Source organism: Zalophus californianus, chromosome 2 (genome assembly GCF_009762305.2).
Source record: "Zalophus californianus isolate mZalCal1 chromosome 2, mZalCal1.pri.v2, whole genome shotgun sequence".
Classification (NCBI taxonomy): Eukaryota; Metazoa; Chordata; class Mammalia; order Carnivora; family Otariidae; genus Zalophus; species Zalophus californianus.
Window position 1 is genome coordinate 152,612,556 of NC_045596.1, and position 17,798 is coordinate 152,630,353.

The 17,798-nt window shown below is 35.6% G+C and overlaps 1 protein-coding gene across 3 annotated transcripts in view; it reads right to left on the bottom strand.

The window, feature by feature from the left end:
* Positions 1–17,798, bottom strand: part of FZD3 (frizzled class receptor 3) — a 103,243-nt gene that overhangs the window by 15,941 nt on the left and 69,504 nt on the right. For all 3 annotated transcript variants that reach the window (XM_027599574.1, XM_027599576.1, XM_027599575.1), the window contains exons 5-6: positions 14,987–15,135; positions 10,330–10,563 (exon numbers count right to left, since the gene is read on the bottom strand). In XM_027599574.1, coding sequence (XP_027455375.1) covers positions 10,330–10,563; positions 14,987–15,135 — 383 coding nt within the window. The remainder of the gene's footprint in view (positions 1–10,329; positions 10,564–14,986; positions 15,136–17,798) is intronic.

Below are 17,798 nucleotides of genomic sequence, written 5' to 3' on the forward strand. Positions count from 1 at the left end.
GCCTCCATGTATTTGAGTTCTTTCCGACTTTCCTCTTGTGATTGAGTTCTAGTTTCAAAGCACTGTGGTCCGAAAATATGCAGGGAATGATCCCAATCTTTTGGTACTGGTTGAGACCTGATTTGTGACCCAGGATGTGATCTATTCTGGAGAATGTTCCATGGGCACTAGAGAAGAATGTGTATTCTGTTGCTTTGGGATGGAATGTTCTGAATATATCTGTGAAGTCCATCTGGTCCAGTGTGTCATTTAAAGCCTTAATTTCCTTGTTGACCTTTTGCTTAGATGATCTGTCCATTTCAGTGAGGGGGGTGTTAAAGTCCCCCACTATTATTGTATTTTTGTTGATGTGTTTCTTTGCTTTTGTTATTAATTGGCTTATGTAATTGGCTGCTCCCATGTTCGGGGCATAGATATTTACAATCGTTAGATCTTCTTGTTGGATAGACCCTTTAAGTAGGACATCGTGTCCTTCCTCATCTTTTATTACAGTCTTTGGTTTAAAATCTAATTTGTCTGATATAAGGATTGCCACCCCAGCTTTCTTTTGATGTCCATTAGCACAGTAAATTATTTTCCACCCCCACACTTTAAATCTGGAGGTGTCTTTGGGTCTAAAATGAGTCTCTTGCAGACAGCATATCAATGGGTCTTGTTTTTTAATCCAAACTGATACCCCATGTCTTTTGATTGGGGCATTTAGTCCATTTACATTCAGGGTAACTATTGAAAGATACGAATTTAGTGCCATTGTATTGCCTATAAGGTGACTGTTACTGTATATTGTCTGTGTTCCTTTCTGGTCTATGTTACTTTTAGGCTCTCTCTTTGCTTAGAGGACCCCCTTCAATATTTCTTTTAGTTTTTGTTTATCCTGGAAGCTTTTTATCTCTCCTATTTTCAATGACAGCCTAGCTGGATATAGTAATCTTGGCTGCATATTTTTCTCTTTTAGTGCTCTGAATATATCAAGCCAGTCCTTTCTGGCCTGCCAGGTCTCTGTGGGTAGGTCTGTTGCCAATCTAATGTTTCTACCATTGTAGATTACAGACCTCTTGTCCAGAGCTGCTTTCAGGATTTTCTCTTTGTCTCTGAGATTTGTGAGTTTTACTATTAGATGTTGGGTATTGGCCTATTTTTTTTGATTTTGAGAGAGAGTTCCCCGTGCCTCCTGGATTTTGATGCCAAAATGCTCCTTCCCCAAATTAGGGAAGTTCTCCACTGTAATTTGCTCTCATATATCTTCTGCCCCCCTCTCTCTTTCTTCTTCTGGGATCCCAATTATTCTAATATTGTTTTGTCTTATGGTATCACTTATCTCTTGAATTCTGCCATCATGATCCAGTAGTCGTTTCTCTCTTTTTCTCAGCTTCTTTATGCTCCATCATTTGGTCTTCTATATCACTAATTCTCTCTTCTGCCTCATTTATCCTAGCAGTTAGAGCCTACATTTTTGATTGCACCTCATTAATAGCCTTTTTGATTTCGACTTGATTAGATATTAGTTCTTTTATTTCTCCAGAAAGGGTTCTCTAGTGTCTTCAATGCTTTTTTCAAGCCCATCTTTAAAACTGTCATTCTGAACTCTAGTTCCGACATCTTACTAATGTCTGTATTGATTAGGTCCCTGGCAGTCAGTACTGCCTCTTGTTCTTTTTTTTTGAGGTGAGTTTTTCCATCTTGTCATTTTGTCCAGAGGAGAACAGATGAATGAGCGAACAAAATGCTAAAAGGGTAACAACAACCCCAGAAAAATATACACTTCCAGAAAGTGGTCACTTTTCTGTTCATAGAATTGCTGCTATTCTTTTCTTCTATTTCCTGTTGAGTTTGTAGGTGTTCATAATGGTTTGATAACTATGTAGCTGAATTCCTGGGACCAGACGAAATTTAGGTCTCCTACTCCTTCACCATCTTGCTTCTCCCCGCAAGAACATTTAATTCTTATCTATTAAAAGGTATTTCACATTCGAGACAAATAGTTTTAAATTTGATTTGTATATTTTGGTAAAATAACTACACTGTTTGCAAATGAAAATATTTCAGAATGAGATTATTCTAGTTAATAATTATTATTTTGCATCATGATTATTGTCCTAAATTAGGTGAAAGATTTTTCCAAATATAACTTGCCAGGTAATTTGGAGATCTTTCACCTCTCAAATGACTTCAAAAGCATCTATTTCAAATAAATATGGCAAATGAAAAAAGCCAAGTATGATACAGTTTATTGAATGATATCAAAGTAATTAAAAAATAAAAACAAATCATTATTTAAAAATATGAATTGGGTATTTTCTAAAATAAAACCTAGGGCACCTGGGTGGCTCAGTTGGTTCAGCGACTGCCTTCGGCTCAGGTCATGATCCTGGAGTCCCGGGATCGAGTCCCGCATCGGGCTCCCTGCTCAGCAGGGTGTCTGCTTCTCCCTCTGACCCTCTTCCCTTTCATGCTCCCATTCTCTCTCTCTCAAATAAATAAAATCTTTAAAAAAAATAAAATAAAATAAAACCTAAATCTTTGAGTTTAACAAATAAGACTCAAAAGATACATTTTTCATAGAAAAAAATTACTATATTGAGTTCTTATGTTGATTTATTTAAATGAAATATAAGGTTATCACAAAATTCTAGAATATGAACAACCTGCCCATGGATAATTAGGAATCAACTACACAGAAAAATAAATTTAATTATAGTGTTTAATCTCAACTGTATATACGGGAATTACCAAATTTATTTATCTTTTGCCAGTCATTTAAACCACTATCACTGGGGCACCTAGGTGGCACAATCGGTTAAGTGTCTGACTCTTGGTTTTGGCTCAGGTCATTATCTCAGAGTCGTGAGATCAAGCCCCACATTGGACTCCACACTCAGCATGGACTCTGCTTAAGACTCTCTCATCCTCTCCCTCCCTCTGCCCCTACCCCCTGCTCTTTCTCTCTCTCAAAATAAATATTTTTTTAAAAAACAACACTGTGACCATCTACTCTAATATACAATATAAAAATGTACATTAATTTAATATAAGCTTAGGCAAAATGATAGGAATGGTTAATTTGCTGAAAAAATAATATGGTGTATTCCAAAGTCAAAATGAAAGAAACTTAAAGATGACTTAATCTTTTTGATTCTCTATACTAGTTGCTGCCATTAATATAAATAATTGAATTCATTTTGGTTTAACCAGTATTTCATTATATTCATTCCCTAGCTTTCCCTTTTTATGTCATCTACTTACCACCTAAACACTCATTCCCAAACGTCCACCTACCTACTCAGCCACTTCCTTTTCTACCCATCCTCTAATCTAACAATTACTTGTTCTTTGAAGTTGACATACATGTGTAGGTGTATTTGCCTCAGTCTATTTTATTTCATGAAGCATTGAGATAAATAATAACCCATCAAGGAGTCTGGACTAGAGTGAGTATTGAGAAGCAGGGGCGTGTGTGTGTGTGTGTGTGTGTGTGTGTGTGTGTGTGTGTGTGTGTATTATCTCATAATCAGATACCATTAGATGATGAGAAAACAATGGCCAAAAGATAGTGATAACATATAAACTTAAAAACTGACAGATAAGAAAGAAATTTCCATGAGATGGTTTTTGGAATTATGAAAACCCCTATTTAGACTTTTAAGTTCAACATGGTCTCAGAATCTTTCAGATCTGCTCTTACGTTCTGGCTATGGCAGAGGGCCTTAAAATATGAGTATTCATGTACCACACAGAACACCCTTAGTAGACTGTCACTTTAGTTCTGGGCCCTGAATTCCTGGGAAATGCCCCTGTTTCTTTTCTTTTCTTCCTTTTTTTTTTTTTTTTTAAGTAATCCCTATACCCAGCGTGGGGCTCGAACTCACAAATCCAAGATCATGCTCTACCGACTGGGCCAGCTAGGCACCCCGAAATGCCCACATTATTTCTTTTCTTTTTTTTTTTTAACAACCCACATTATTTCTAAAGTCATTAGTTATTCAACAGATTTGTCTCTTGATAGCTAGACAGACAGACAATACAGACAGATATACAGATAAAGATATATGCCTACCACTATGCTACATGTTATGGGGAAATACAGAGATGTCTGTCACCTAGTTCTCATTCTCCAGAAGTTACAAACTTAGCTGAGAAAAGACAGCTGTATGGAAAATAGGTCATACCCCCAAAAATGATTAAAAAGCAATTAACTGCCATGGATATGGGAATTAAGTAGGCCTTAAAGGATGGGTATAATTTTGATTAAGCAGAGAGGTAGGAAAGGCCATTATAGGAAGTCATAATTTCTCCTCTGGTTTTCATAACACTATACTTTTATATATTCCTTCATATGTCAATAAGCACTTTCTTTGAATCACATTCTGGCTATCCTTCCTATGTTATTATTACTGTAAGTATTTAAACCAAGGACTCGTTCTTGGTCTGTTCTTTTATTATGTTTCAAATAATTCCATCTCATAATTTTAATTATCAATTACCTTATATTAGTGATTATAAACTTTCTTATCGAAACTCCAGTTCCATTCAGATTACAGAGGCTGAAATACTCTATATTTCATTGCCTTCAGAAATTCTCTACTCAGTATGAATTTATTTTTTATTACCATTCATTTACCCTATACATTTCCTCTAAGATATTTTCATAGGCCAATCTGATCTTTCCCTTATAAAGTTCTATAACATCAATCATCTCTAACACTCACTGTTTTAATTATATGCTGACTTGCACTATTATGTAATTGGCTCTTAGGTAAATATGTCTTATCTTTCCTATAAGATTATGCTCCTAGGGGTGCCTGGGTGGCTCAGCTGGTTGAGCATCTGCCTTTGGCTCAGGTCATGATCCTGGGGTTCTGGGATCGAGCCTCACATTGGGCTCCGTGATAAGCGGGGAGCCTACTTCTCCCTCTCCCCCTGCTGCTCACTCTGCTTCTGCTCTCTCTCTGTCAAATAAATGGGTGAAATCTTAAAAAAAAAAAGATTATGCTCCTACAATGCAGAAATTATACCTCACCTCACCTTTCTTTCTTCTATATAACTATACACAGAATGCCACATGCACAGGAGGTGTATTATAAATAATTGTTCTTCCTTATTGTAAAGGATGAGGGGAGCCTGGGTGGCTTAGTCATTAAGCGTCTGTCTGCCTTCGGCTCAGGTCATGATCCCAGGGTCCTGGGATCGAGTCCCGCATCGGGCTCCCTGCTCCATGGGAGGCCTGCTTCTCCCTCTCCCACTCCCCCTGCTTGTGTTCGCTCTCTCGCTGTGTCTCTCTCTGTCAAATAAATAAAATCTTTAAAAAAAAAAAAAAGAAAGAAAAGGATGAGGCTAACTGTCAAATGTCAAATAATGCTGAGAGTTAGTTCATAGAGGGTGGTGTTGACAAAACATATTCTAAAAGACTCTCAGACCTCCTCCCTCCTTATGAATATCTTAAGATAGGACCCATAAATTACTGCAGAAACTTCCCAACTGGGATTACTTACAATCTTCTCTCCTGTGCTGTTGCCAAAGTGACCTTTCTAAAACACAGATCTGATTTTATTACCCCAAGGCCTCAAGTCCTTTAATAGTTTCTTATTGCTATCAGGAAGAAAATCCAAACTCCTCAGCATGTTTCATTTGCTCAAGCATATATACTATGCTCTAGCTATCCTCTGGTACCTAACTGCCTGTTTGTCCTCCTTGCTTCCACATATGCTGTTTCCTTGTCTTTAATTTCAACTGCCTTCTCTGCATCCTATTCAAAGTAGAAATCCTGCTTATGGAGTTTTCTATGACTTTCAATAATAAATTAAATGGTTTTCTTCTCTGGGATCTCAAAGCATTTTGTATATGATTTTATTATACCCATTAAAGTGTATTACAACTGTCTACTCTTCTGTCTTCCATCTTGTGTCCCTAACACTTAGAAGAGCACTTCTCACATAGGAGTGTTGAACGGAAGGAAAAAGGCCAAAAAATGAAAGGATCTTTGAATGTGGTTAAAAAACAGGTCATTGGTGATGTTAGAAAGTACAGTTTAGGTGGGTAAGAAGAAAAAAAAAGACTGGATATATACGAAATGAAGGATGGAATAGGTAGAAAGAAAATATTCAACATATTCATTTCAAAAATCTGTAAGAAAAGAAAAAAGAAATGGATGAAAGAAAAAATATCACAAAGAAAGACTACTTTTTTAAAAACACAGATAGCTGACCAAGTTAGAAGGCAAAAGAAAGCAATTTGAGAGAAAAAACCAGAAGATTTAAAAAGAGCAAGTACAGAAATCATATCCTATACTCAGAGGACAGAGATGACAGAGAGAAAGGCTGGAATGAGACTGGAAGAATATAAGACAGTTGTTGAAACAAATGTTTCAAAGTAAGCATAGAATACTTTCCATTTCAGGCATGAGAATTTTCATTCTTTTAGTTTCCCAAACTAGAAATCTTAAAAACAAAAACCCCCAAAACCAACCAAACAAAAAAACTTTGGCACATTCCTTCTATCCAGCTATTATTAATCTATAACCAACTATCGTTTCTTCTTTGTACATATCTTTCAAATCAGCTCTTTCTCTCTCCCCCTGACATGACTCTCCTACCTTATAAGCCTTCATCAACTCTCAACTGAATTACTGCAAAGCTCCTAAGAAGTTTCTAATTCTAGTGTCTCCAACATCAAATTTAACAAGAAAACACATCCAGCCTTCTCAAACATTCTTTGTGAAGCTCTCTCTGACCCTGTCTCTGACCAGATTCACCCCCTCTTCCATGCTACTACTGCTCCTACAAAACAGGGGTTGGCAAACTCTGGCTCACTGGCCAACTCTGGCCCCTTCCTATTTTTATGAAGTTTAACTGATAAGTAAAAAAATAAAGTTTAATTGGAAAAGCCATTCCCATTCTGACTACATATTTATGGCTGTTTTCAGGCTACAATGGCAGAGAAGAATAGTTACAACAGAGACCATATGATCCACAAAACCTAAAATAGACTCTACAATGATACTTCTATTTTACTTTACTTGTTCACTTACAATAATAATAGAAGTTGATATCAGGTACTTACTGAGATAAGTACCTGATATCAAGTACCTGATATTACTGTTCCAAGTAATTACACATATTTTACACATATTATCTCATTTACTCTTTACAACATTCTTTTTTTTTTAAGATTTTATTTATTTATTTGAGAGAGAGAGAGTGCAAGAGAATGACGATGAGCAGGGGTAAGGGCAGAGGGAGAGGGAGAGAGAGAAGCAGACTCCCTGCTGAGCAGTAAGCCCAACATGGGGCTCGATCCCAGGACCCTGAGATCATGACCTGAGCCGAAAGCAGACGCTTAACTGACTGAACCACCCAGGAGCCCCTTTACAACATTCCTAAAGGAGCAGATATTCCCATTTCCATTTTACAGATGAAGAAACTGAGGATTTTCATTCCAGACCCTATGTTTTTAACTACAACACTAATATGGACTATATTCTCTTTTTTGAGTTTGTTAAGAACACAGATCATACCTAAATCATCTTATTCCCAGAGCCTAGCACAGTGCTTGACATAGTACATATTCTATAATTGTTTGCTAAATTAATCTTACCAACATATCCGCTTTCATGCTGGCCTTCTCCCTGCTCAATACCCTTCGATGCCTCCATATTTGCTTACTGCGTCAGGTCTAAACCTCTAAACTCCTCTGACTGGCTTTAAGTCTGATCATAATCCAGGGCAACTGTACCTATCAAAGTTCAAAAAGCTTAATTGTGTCCAACTTCTTCTAGGAGTTTTATGGTTTTGGGTCCCACATTTAGGTCTTTAATCCATTTTGAATTTATTTTTGTGTATGGTGCAAGAAAGTGGTCTGGTTTCATTCTTTTGCATGTTACTGTCCAGTTTTCTCAACACCATTTGTTGAAGAGACTCTTTTACTCACTGTATATTCTTGCCTCCTTTGTCATTGATTAATTGACCATATTGTGTGTGGGTTTATTTTTGGACTCTCTATTCTGTTCCATTGATTTATGTGTCTATTTTTGTGCTAATACCATCTTCTTTTGATTAGTACAGCTTTGTAGTGTATCTTGAAACCTGGGCTTGTGATACCTCCAACTTTGTTCTTCTTTCTCAAGATTGCTTTGGCTATTCGGGGTCTTTTGTAGTTCCATATAAATTTTAGGATTATTTGTTCTAGTTCTGTGAAAACTGCTGTTGGTATTTTGACAGAGATTGCATTTAATCTGTAGATTGTTTTGGGTAGTATGGACATTTTAGCAATACTGGTTCTTCCAATCCTTAAGCATAGACTATCTTTCCATTTGTTGTGTCATCTTCAATTTATCTCACCAATGTTCTATAGTTTTTGGAGTATAGGTATTTTGCCTCTTTGGTTAAGTTTATTCTTAGGTATTTTATTATTTTTGGTGCAGATGTAAATGAGATTGTTTCCTAAATTTCTTTTTTCTGCTGCTTCATTACTAGTGTACAGAAATGCAACAGATTTCTGTATATTAATTTTGGATGCTGTGACTTTACTTAATTTATTTACCAGCTCTAATAGTTTTCTGGTGGAGTCTTTAGGGTTTTCTATATATAGTATCATGTCATCTGCAAATAGTGAAAGTTTTACTTCTTCAGTACCAATTTGAATGCCTTTGAACATAGACAGTAATCTCTCTGACATTGGCCATAGAAACATTTTTTTTAGATATGTCTCCTCAGGTAAGGGAAATAAAAGCAAAATTAAACTACTGAGATTACACTAAAATAAAAGGCTTTTGCATAGTGAAGGAAACTGTCAACAAACAAGGCAACCTACTGAATGGGAGAAGATATTTGCTAATGATATATTCAATAAGAGGTTAATATCCAAAATATAGAAAGAACTTATACAGTTTAACACTAGAAAAACAAATAATCCAATTAAAAGATGAGCAGAGCAACTGATTAGACATTTTTCCAAAGAAGATATACAGATGGCCAACAGACACATGAATAGATGCTCAATATCACTAATCATCAGGGAAGTACAAATCAACACCACAATGAGATATCACTATATATGTGTCAGAATGGTTAAAATAAAACAGACAAGAAATAACACATGTTGGTGAAGATGTGGAGAAAAAGGAACCCTAGTGCATTATTGGTAGGAATGCAAACAGGTGCAGCCTCTGTGGAAAACAGTATGGAGGTTCCTCAAAAAATTAAAAACAGAGGGCGCCTGGGTGGCTCAGTTGGTTAAGCGACTGCCTTCAGCTCAGGTCATGATCCTGGAGTCCCGGGATCGAGTCCCACATCAGGCTTCCTGCTCAGCAGGGAGTCTGCTTCTCCCTCGGACCCTCTTCCCTCTCGTGCTTTCTCTCTCTCATTCTCTCTCTCTCTCAAATAAATAGATAAAATCTTTAAAAAAAATTAAAAACAGAATTACCATACAGTCCAGTAATTCCACTACTGGGTATTTACCCACAGAAAACAAAAATACTAGTTTGAAAAGATATATGCACTCCTATGTTTACTGCAGCATTACTTACAATAGTTAAGATATGGAAGCAACCCAAGTGTCCATCCATACATGAATGGATAAAGAAGATGGGGGTATATATAAAAAGTGGAAAACTGGGCGCCCGGGTGGCTCAGCCGGTTAAGCGGCTGCCTTCGGCTCAGGTCACGGTCCCAGGGTCCTGGGATCGAGTCCCGCATCAGGCTCCCTGCTCGGCAGGGAGCCTGCTTCTCCCTCTCCCTCTGCCTGCCTCTCTGCCTACTTGTTCTCTCTCTCTGTGTCAAATAAATAAAATCTTTAAAAAAATAAATAAATAAATAAAAAATAAAAAATGGAAAAATACTCAGCCATAAAAAGAATGAGATTTTGCCATTGGTGACAGTATGGATAAACCTACAAGGTAAAATGCTAAATGAAATAAATCAGACAGAAAAAGGCAAATACCATATGATTTCACTCACATGTGGAATTTAAGAAGCAAAATAAATGAACAAACAAAGAAAAAAGAGAGACAAACAAACAAACAAAAGACTCCTAAATACAGAGAACAAACTGGTGGTTGCCAGAGGGGAGGTGGGTGGGGGGATGGGTGAAACAGATAAAGGAGATTAAGAGTATACTTTTTATGATGAGCACTGAGTAATGTATAGAATTGTTGAATAATTATATTGAATACCTGAAAGTAATATAACACTGTATGTTAATTATACTTCAATTAAAAACATTTTTTTAAATTCAAATAATGTCCAACTTCTGTTTCAGAATTGGCTACTCTTCCTTCTTAAGCTGTGTGACTCTAATTCAACACATGAAATAAGCTAAGCTACCAATGAAACTCACCTGCCATCACGGGATCTGTGGAGACTGCCGTGGTAGCTGCTTACTTTGCTGTGGACACTCCCTGCTTTGCTTCTCTGATCATCCACCATAGCAAGCTGAGTTGAAGAAGCATGTGTGGATGTTCCTTGAGTGGAAGTTCCTCTTGATTTTCTTATAATAGGAGTATTAGGATCCCTCAGAAGAGACTGAGCAAAATCAGGTTCCTGTAGTACCTGTCGGCTCTCATTCACTATCCTAGAAAACAAACACTAAGTTTAAGATACAGACTAACATCCCTATAGACCAATAAATGTGACACACTGACATTATTCTTGAAATTAATTGCTCTCCAAATAATGTCTTTAGGAGAGATATAAGGTAACATTGTTGACAGAGGAAAGAATTTAACAAAGATCGTGTCAAACTGTACTCTAAAGTGGTATGATGGGAAGAAGCCTGTATTAGAATAAGGAAGTCTGGATTTTAGTTCAATAAATACATGATCTTAAGCAAGTCATTATCCCCTTTCCTTCATTTTCCTCATCTATAAGATGAGGCTATACAATTTCATCATTTCTAAAAAGTCCCTTTCAATTAAAGAAATTTATGATTCTCAAGTACACTGAAATATTACAAAGATATTACAGTTGAGAAATTTTTTCTTGCATGGTTTATGAATGTACTGGAGGCCTCACTGTAGCACAGATATATACATATATATATATATTTTTAAAGATTTATTTATTTTAGAGTTAGAGCACGTGTGCACACACACACATTCAGGGGGAGAGGCAGGGGCAGAGAGAGAGAATCTCAAGCAGACTCCCCAGTGAGTGTGGAGCCCGATGTGGGGCTCCATCCCACGACCCTGAGATCATGACTGACATAAGCTGAAATCAAGAGTAGGACGCCCAACCGACTGAGCTACCCAGGTGCCCCAACAGATATATTTTTCAACTTGTAAGAACAGTTGTTTAAAGGCTACAATTTGGTTTAATGGTGAAACAGTTGTTCAGTGCTAGAATAAACATGAGTGGTCGTAATTAGAACAAAATGTATTAAAAAATAATTTAAGCTAACATAAAATTAATTACCAGACATCTTAAAGGCTTAAGGAAAAAAACTTAAGGAGATGAATTATTGTCAAGAACAAAAGTTTTTAACTGCTACAAAAAGGTTAAAAGCAGATAGATGTTTATGAAAATGAACAAAACAGTAATTAAATTGATAAAAGAGCCAGTTAAATAGTTACAAAGATCAGAGTCTCAATTTATATAAATGACTATGAGAATCAGAGGTTAAAGTTAAAATCAGATAATTTTATGAAAAAATAAAGCTCCAACATATATAGATTGGATCACACACTGAGAAAGTGCATATATTCTAAATTTTCAGATTACAAAAGGATTGTTGTTACTACTACTGTTTTTAGTGGTGAGGTAGAAGGGCTAAAGGAAGGCTAATACTTGTTGAGTACCCACATTGTGCCAGGCGTTTTACATAAACTCTCCTTTGATCCTTCTTAATAATGTTTTTATTATGGAGATCAATGTCCTAAGAGGGTATCTCTAAGAGGATATTATGTATCTATTGTGAATAGATATCTATTAAGAATAAATACCGTGATCTCTGTTTCATAGATGAAAAAACTGAGGTTCTAAAGGATTAAAGAACTTTCCAAAGTCACACAACAAAACCAAGAGCCAGGGATCAAACTTAAGTTTAAGTGACTTAGAAGCGCCAGGGTGGCTCAGTTGGTTAAGTGTTTGACTCTTGATTTTGACTCGTGATCTCAGGGCTGTGAAATCCAGCCGCATGTTGGGCTCTACCTACGCTGGGTGTGGAGCCTGCTTGAGATTCTCTCTCTTCCTCTCCTTCTGCCCCTCCCTGAAACTCTTGTGCTCACTCTTAAAAAATGGCTTAAAAGCCAAATGTAATGACAAAATATAATGTTTATAATAAAATATTATATATACATATGTATATATAACATATGTGTATGTATGTGTGTGTGTGTGTGTGTGTGTGTGTGTATCCTCAAAGTGTCAAAAACTGGATAGAAGAATGAACAAGTCAAAACAGTTAAAAAAAAAAACAAACCCAAACAGTATATGTTTCTCTGTCATCAATGGCCCTAATCATAGATTCATACATCCCAAGTCAGTCTTGATTGCTGACTTTATTTTCTGAACTTATTTTTAAAACTTGGTTCAAATTGAATTCTGGTCATGCCAAAAATTTAATCCACCTTCAAATGGTAAAGGTTTGTCCCCTCACTTTACAGATAAGAAAACAGAGAAATTAAGTGATATGATTTAGATAATTCCAAAAGAAGATTTCTAAAAATATTTCAATCAGTGTCAGAATTACTAGTATAAGCACAATCTTAAATGTGGCTTCACTTAGGGGGAAAACACTAATTTGATTAGCACAATTTTATAAACTAGTCTCTTTGTAGCACAGTACATAAGCAAAGACGAGAGTCTAGAGTCAGACTGCTTGGGTCTGAATCTCAATTCTAGCAATCACTATGAAACCCTGATTCCATGCCTCAGTTTCCTTATCTGTAAAATGATGATCTCTCTCACAAGGCTATTTGAAGGATTAAATGGTTTAATATATATAACATGCTCAGAACAATGCTTGGAGTATTAAATGTGCTCAATTAATTGGTAACTGTTACTACAATTATTTTATAGTTATTTTTCAAAGGCTAAAGCAGACAAATGCTAGAAATAGCTATGGGATGCTCACACTCTTGAGCTCTAGAATAAGGAACTCCCACTCTAGCCCAGGGCACAGTCCTAGCTTGTAGGATCACAAGGACTTTGTTGGGTAGGGATGCATGATCACAGAAAACCAAATAGAAGGGTCTTGGGAGTTCTAACCAGTTTCAAAAGGATTCTGGCCCAATCAGGATCCCCCAAATAACTAGGATGATGCCCTATAAGAGTAGCTTGCGTTTAGTTCTATCTAGAATTTCTAATATAACACTATTATAGAATTGTGTCCAGAATTGTATGGTCCAGAGATGACCAGGAATGTTTAATACAAGCCCTTTCCTCAGTATTTTTACTGTGATTAAAATATATGTAGGGCGCCTGGGTGGCTCAGTTGGTTAAGCGACTGCCTTCGGCTCAGGTCATGATCCTGGAGTCCCGGGATCGAGTCCCACATCGGACTCCCTGCTCAGCAGGGAGTCTGCTTCTCCCTCTGACCCTCTTCCCTCTCATGCTCTCTATCTCTCATTCTCTCTCTAATAAATAAAATCTTTAAAAAATAAAAAAATAAAAAAAAATAAGATAAAATATATGTAAAAATTTCAAAGAATACACAGATAAAAATCACAGTAAATCCCACAAGGACGGCTATTCCATGAAAGCAGGGACTTGGTCCATTTCTTTGCTACTGCATCCCTGGTATCACAACATTAGTTCATGGCACATAGTAAGCATTCTATAAAGACTTTCTTAAAAAATGAATGCCCAGGAAATACATTTTTGTTGTTGCTGAACAACTCTTATTCCCTTCTTTTCTTCTGTGCTCAATGAAACTTACTTAAAGGAGAAATGCATCATCTGATATCCCTAGTAGCAGCCTTAGATACAGTAGTAAGAAATGTATATTTTAAAATTGGGATTATTTTGTCTCAGTCTAATCTGTGTAAGAGAAATGGTTAATTACTGGTACTTTAGAAAATACAGATTTTGTTAATGAGGCATTTTAAGTTGTATGAGAAAAGTACATTAACCCATATAAGGCACAAGATTTTAAATACAACCTTAAGAGTTTTATAGGCTATCTCCCAAAACCCATTTTCCATGGACCTTAGTTTAAGTAAAATCATAAGCATATAGACTCCACTAACTTAGAATTTGAGGGAATTCAGGTATAGTCTCTACATAAGATTTAAACTGAGTAAAAATTTTGAAATCATTTCTTCCTTTATGAATATTGCAGGGTCTCATTTTTGTTCACTCTATGATTAAAGATTCCATAAATATGCCCAAGAGATTGCTTTGGCAAGTCTTATATTTTACCATGACACTCTAATATGCAGTGTGGCCAACTATGAATTACAATAATTTCTTTAATGCATTTCATTATCATTTTATAAATGCATTTAATATTTTTCTACTTTGGCTTTAATGTGTACTTTATCATAATGGAATAACATGTTATCTCTTTATATAATTTCTGGTATACTTGGAAGAACAATGGGCAATTGGAAAGGGAAGTCTAACCTAATACTTGTGTGATTTTTGGCCAAAGCATTTAATCTCTCTGTGCTCAGTTTTCTCATCTGTAACACAGAAATAATATATAACAGCCTTCACAGGAATATCAAGAAGACCAAGTAATACTATAATAAAAGCATTAATTTGTTTTTAATTTTAAGAAAATTATAATTTAAACTTTTAAAAAATAAGATCAGCTTTCCCTCAAATATTCTCAACTAGTAAGGTATAGACCTTAAGCCTGGTTCTACTTGGCTATCTTCTCAAAATCAACTTTTAGCTTTTAATTAATACATGCTACCATGCTAATCACAACTGGTAGCAGCCAAGGTTACAATCACATTGAAACACATCCTCCAAATCCAAAGTGTTTTCACATAAGCAATACAAAATTTTATGTGAATGTGAGGTTTGTGAACATTGTGATAATTTCAACTTACTCTTTTTTCCTACGACCATGAAAAAAACTGGCCCATTCAAAGCATGTCTTTTTGCTTCCAACCCAAAAAATGGAGGGAATACCAACTATGAGAGCCATCAGGTATTTCATCAGAAAGAGAATCAGGTCTGGACGACTCATTTGAGTAACCTACAAGAAGGGAAAGAAAAATATCTTAAATATATAAGAAGAACTTTCTATCAAAGGCCATTATAAATCTTTTAAATAAACAATAATAAAGTAATTCTACAAACTTGGTATTTTCATTTATACTTAATTTTCTTGTTATATGGAAAAGATACACACTCCTGAAAATTTGACAGTAAGTTTCTATTTTATGTTTTGAGTCCCGTATTTTTATTAGCTCACAATGGTATCTTCTAAAGAAAAAGATTATTAATGTAGAAAATAAGCCATGAATAAGAATAGAGGCTCAAATAATATCTATATTCTTCTTGGCCAATTCTGTTAGTCCTATCATTGGTCATTACAATATAAAAGCAGGAAAGTATTACTCTTTCCCCCCATTTTTAATGTTTTATTTTTATTAATTTCTGTTCTCATCTTTTATAGCCCTTCCTTCTATCTACTTCGTTTTACTCTGCAGGCTATTTTCAAGCTTCCTCTTTAACCTATGAGTTATTTATAAGTACATTTTCTAGTTTCTAGTCAGATGAGTTTTTAAAAATTGCTTTTTATTGTCGGTTTCAAGTTTAATTATTGTGGTCAAAGAATGCGGTCTATATTATTCTGGTTACCTTAAATTTTGGAGACCTCCTTTTGATTTAAGACACTGTCAATTTATATAAGTATTCCTTGTGTACTTTAAAATAGCACATACTCTCTGTTGGGTACAAAATCTTCTATATGTATTAGATCAACTTTATTGGTTCTGTCATTCAAATTTTCTATATTCTCAATTAATTCTCTACCTGTTTTATTTTTTTTTAAAGATTTTATTTACTTGAGAGAGGGAATGAGCAGAATGAGGAGGGGCAGAGAGAGAAGGAGAAGGAAAAGCACTTCTCACTAAGCAGATAGCCCAGTGCGGGGCTCAATCCCAGGACCCGGGGATCATGACCTGAACCGAGGGTAGACGCTTAACAGACTGAGACACCCAGGCGCCCCTACCTATCTGCTTTAACAGAGGTATGCCAAAATCTCTCACATAACTGGGGACTCATCAGTTTTCCTTCTAATCCTGTCAGTTTTCACTTTCAAGCCTATGTTAGGTATTATGTTAATTCAATAATGCTCTAGATGCTCATTTTGCTTGTTAATACTCTTCACCTTCACAGGGAGAAGCAGACTCCCCACTGAGCAGGAAGCCTGATGCTGGGCTCAATCCGGGACTCCAGGATCATGACCTAAGCAGAAGACAGATGCTTAACTGACTGAGCCACCCAGGCGCCCCTATACAAGAGTTCTTAAAGCCATTCCTGATTCTCTCTTTATACTCTCAACTAATCATTTAAACTTAGAAGTCATCTAGTTGTATTCTTTACCTAACAAGTTAATTTGCTTTCAATTTAGTTGTTCTGTGAATATAACTAGTATGGTGGTACTGATAAAATACAAGTTTGCCTCTTCCATGTTCAAATAGCTCTAGCTATTCTGCCCACCTGTCCTAGTTTTGTCCTCTGGTACTGTCAAGAATAAGACTACCATTCAAGAAGTCCTAGTCAATTCAATAACATACCCTGCCAGAAGTGAAACTTAAAAAAATGGTGTATTAGGAACAAAGACACAAAAAGACTAACCAGAAAATCCAAGAGAATCAACAGAAAAACAGAAACAGAGTTCAGTAAATTGGTCAAGATTAATATACAAAAATCAAATGTTTTCTTATATACTGTCAATAACCAGAGAAGAAATATAATGAAAACAACTTCATTTATAATACCAACAAAAACAAAAATTATCTAGGAATAAACCTAGCAACTAGTAAATACAAAGAAAATGATAAAACACTATCAAAGGACACAGAGAAAAACTGAAATACATAGAGAAACAGTCCATGTTTCTACATGCAAAGACTCAATGTTTTAAAGATGTCAAATCAATTATCCCCCAAATTAATCCTATAAACTTGGTACAATCCAAAAAGAGCAAAAGGATTTTTTCACAGAATGTTAAAAGGTAAGTATATGATAAAAGTATTTTAAATAAATGGGGGAAAGATCATAGATTGTTTAATAAATGATGTTGGGATGGTTGGCAATACACCTGGAAACAAACTAATTTAGATGCCACCCCACACAAGAAAGAAAAATAAATTCTAGACAACAATAAATCAAAAAAGTATGAAAAGAATGAAGAACATTTTTATAATGGAGGTGCAGAAGGCCTTTTCAAAAAAGTAACATGAAACAAAAAAGCCATAAAAGGAAAAGACTGACAATTTTGATTACTGAAAACTTAAAACTTCTGCAGAACAAGAAACTAATTCAAATCAATAGATTAATGACTAACTAGAAATATTAACTATATTATCTATCAATAAAGCAAATTAAGGAACAGAAACTGAATAAAAATAGAAAAAAGGGAAGAAAACAGCAAATACACACACATACAAGCACACTCACAGCTACAAAGAGAACAAAACTAAAATGGCTTCATTCTGAATCTTTTGTAATTTAGACTTTATGAGATCTAGGCACAGATTGTGTGTTTTCTGTGAAAATTTAGGATCCTAAGTAAGAGGTTCTTTTTTTTTTTATGTTATGTTAATCACCATACATCCCATCATTAGTTTTTGATGTAGGGATCCACGCTTCATTGTTTTTATATAACACCCAGTGCTCCATTCAATA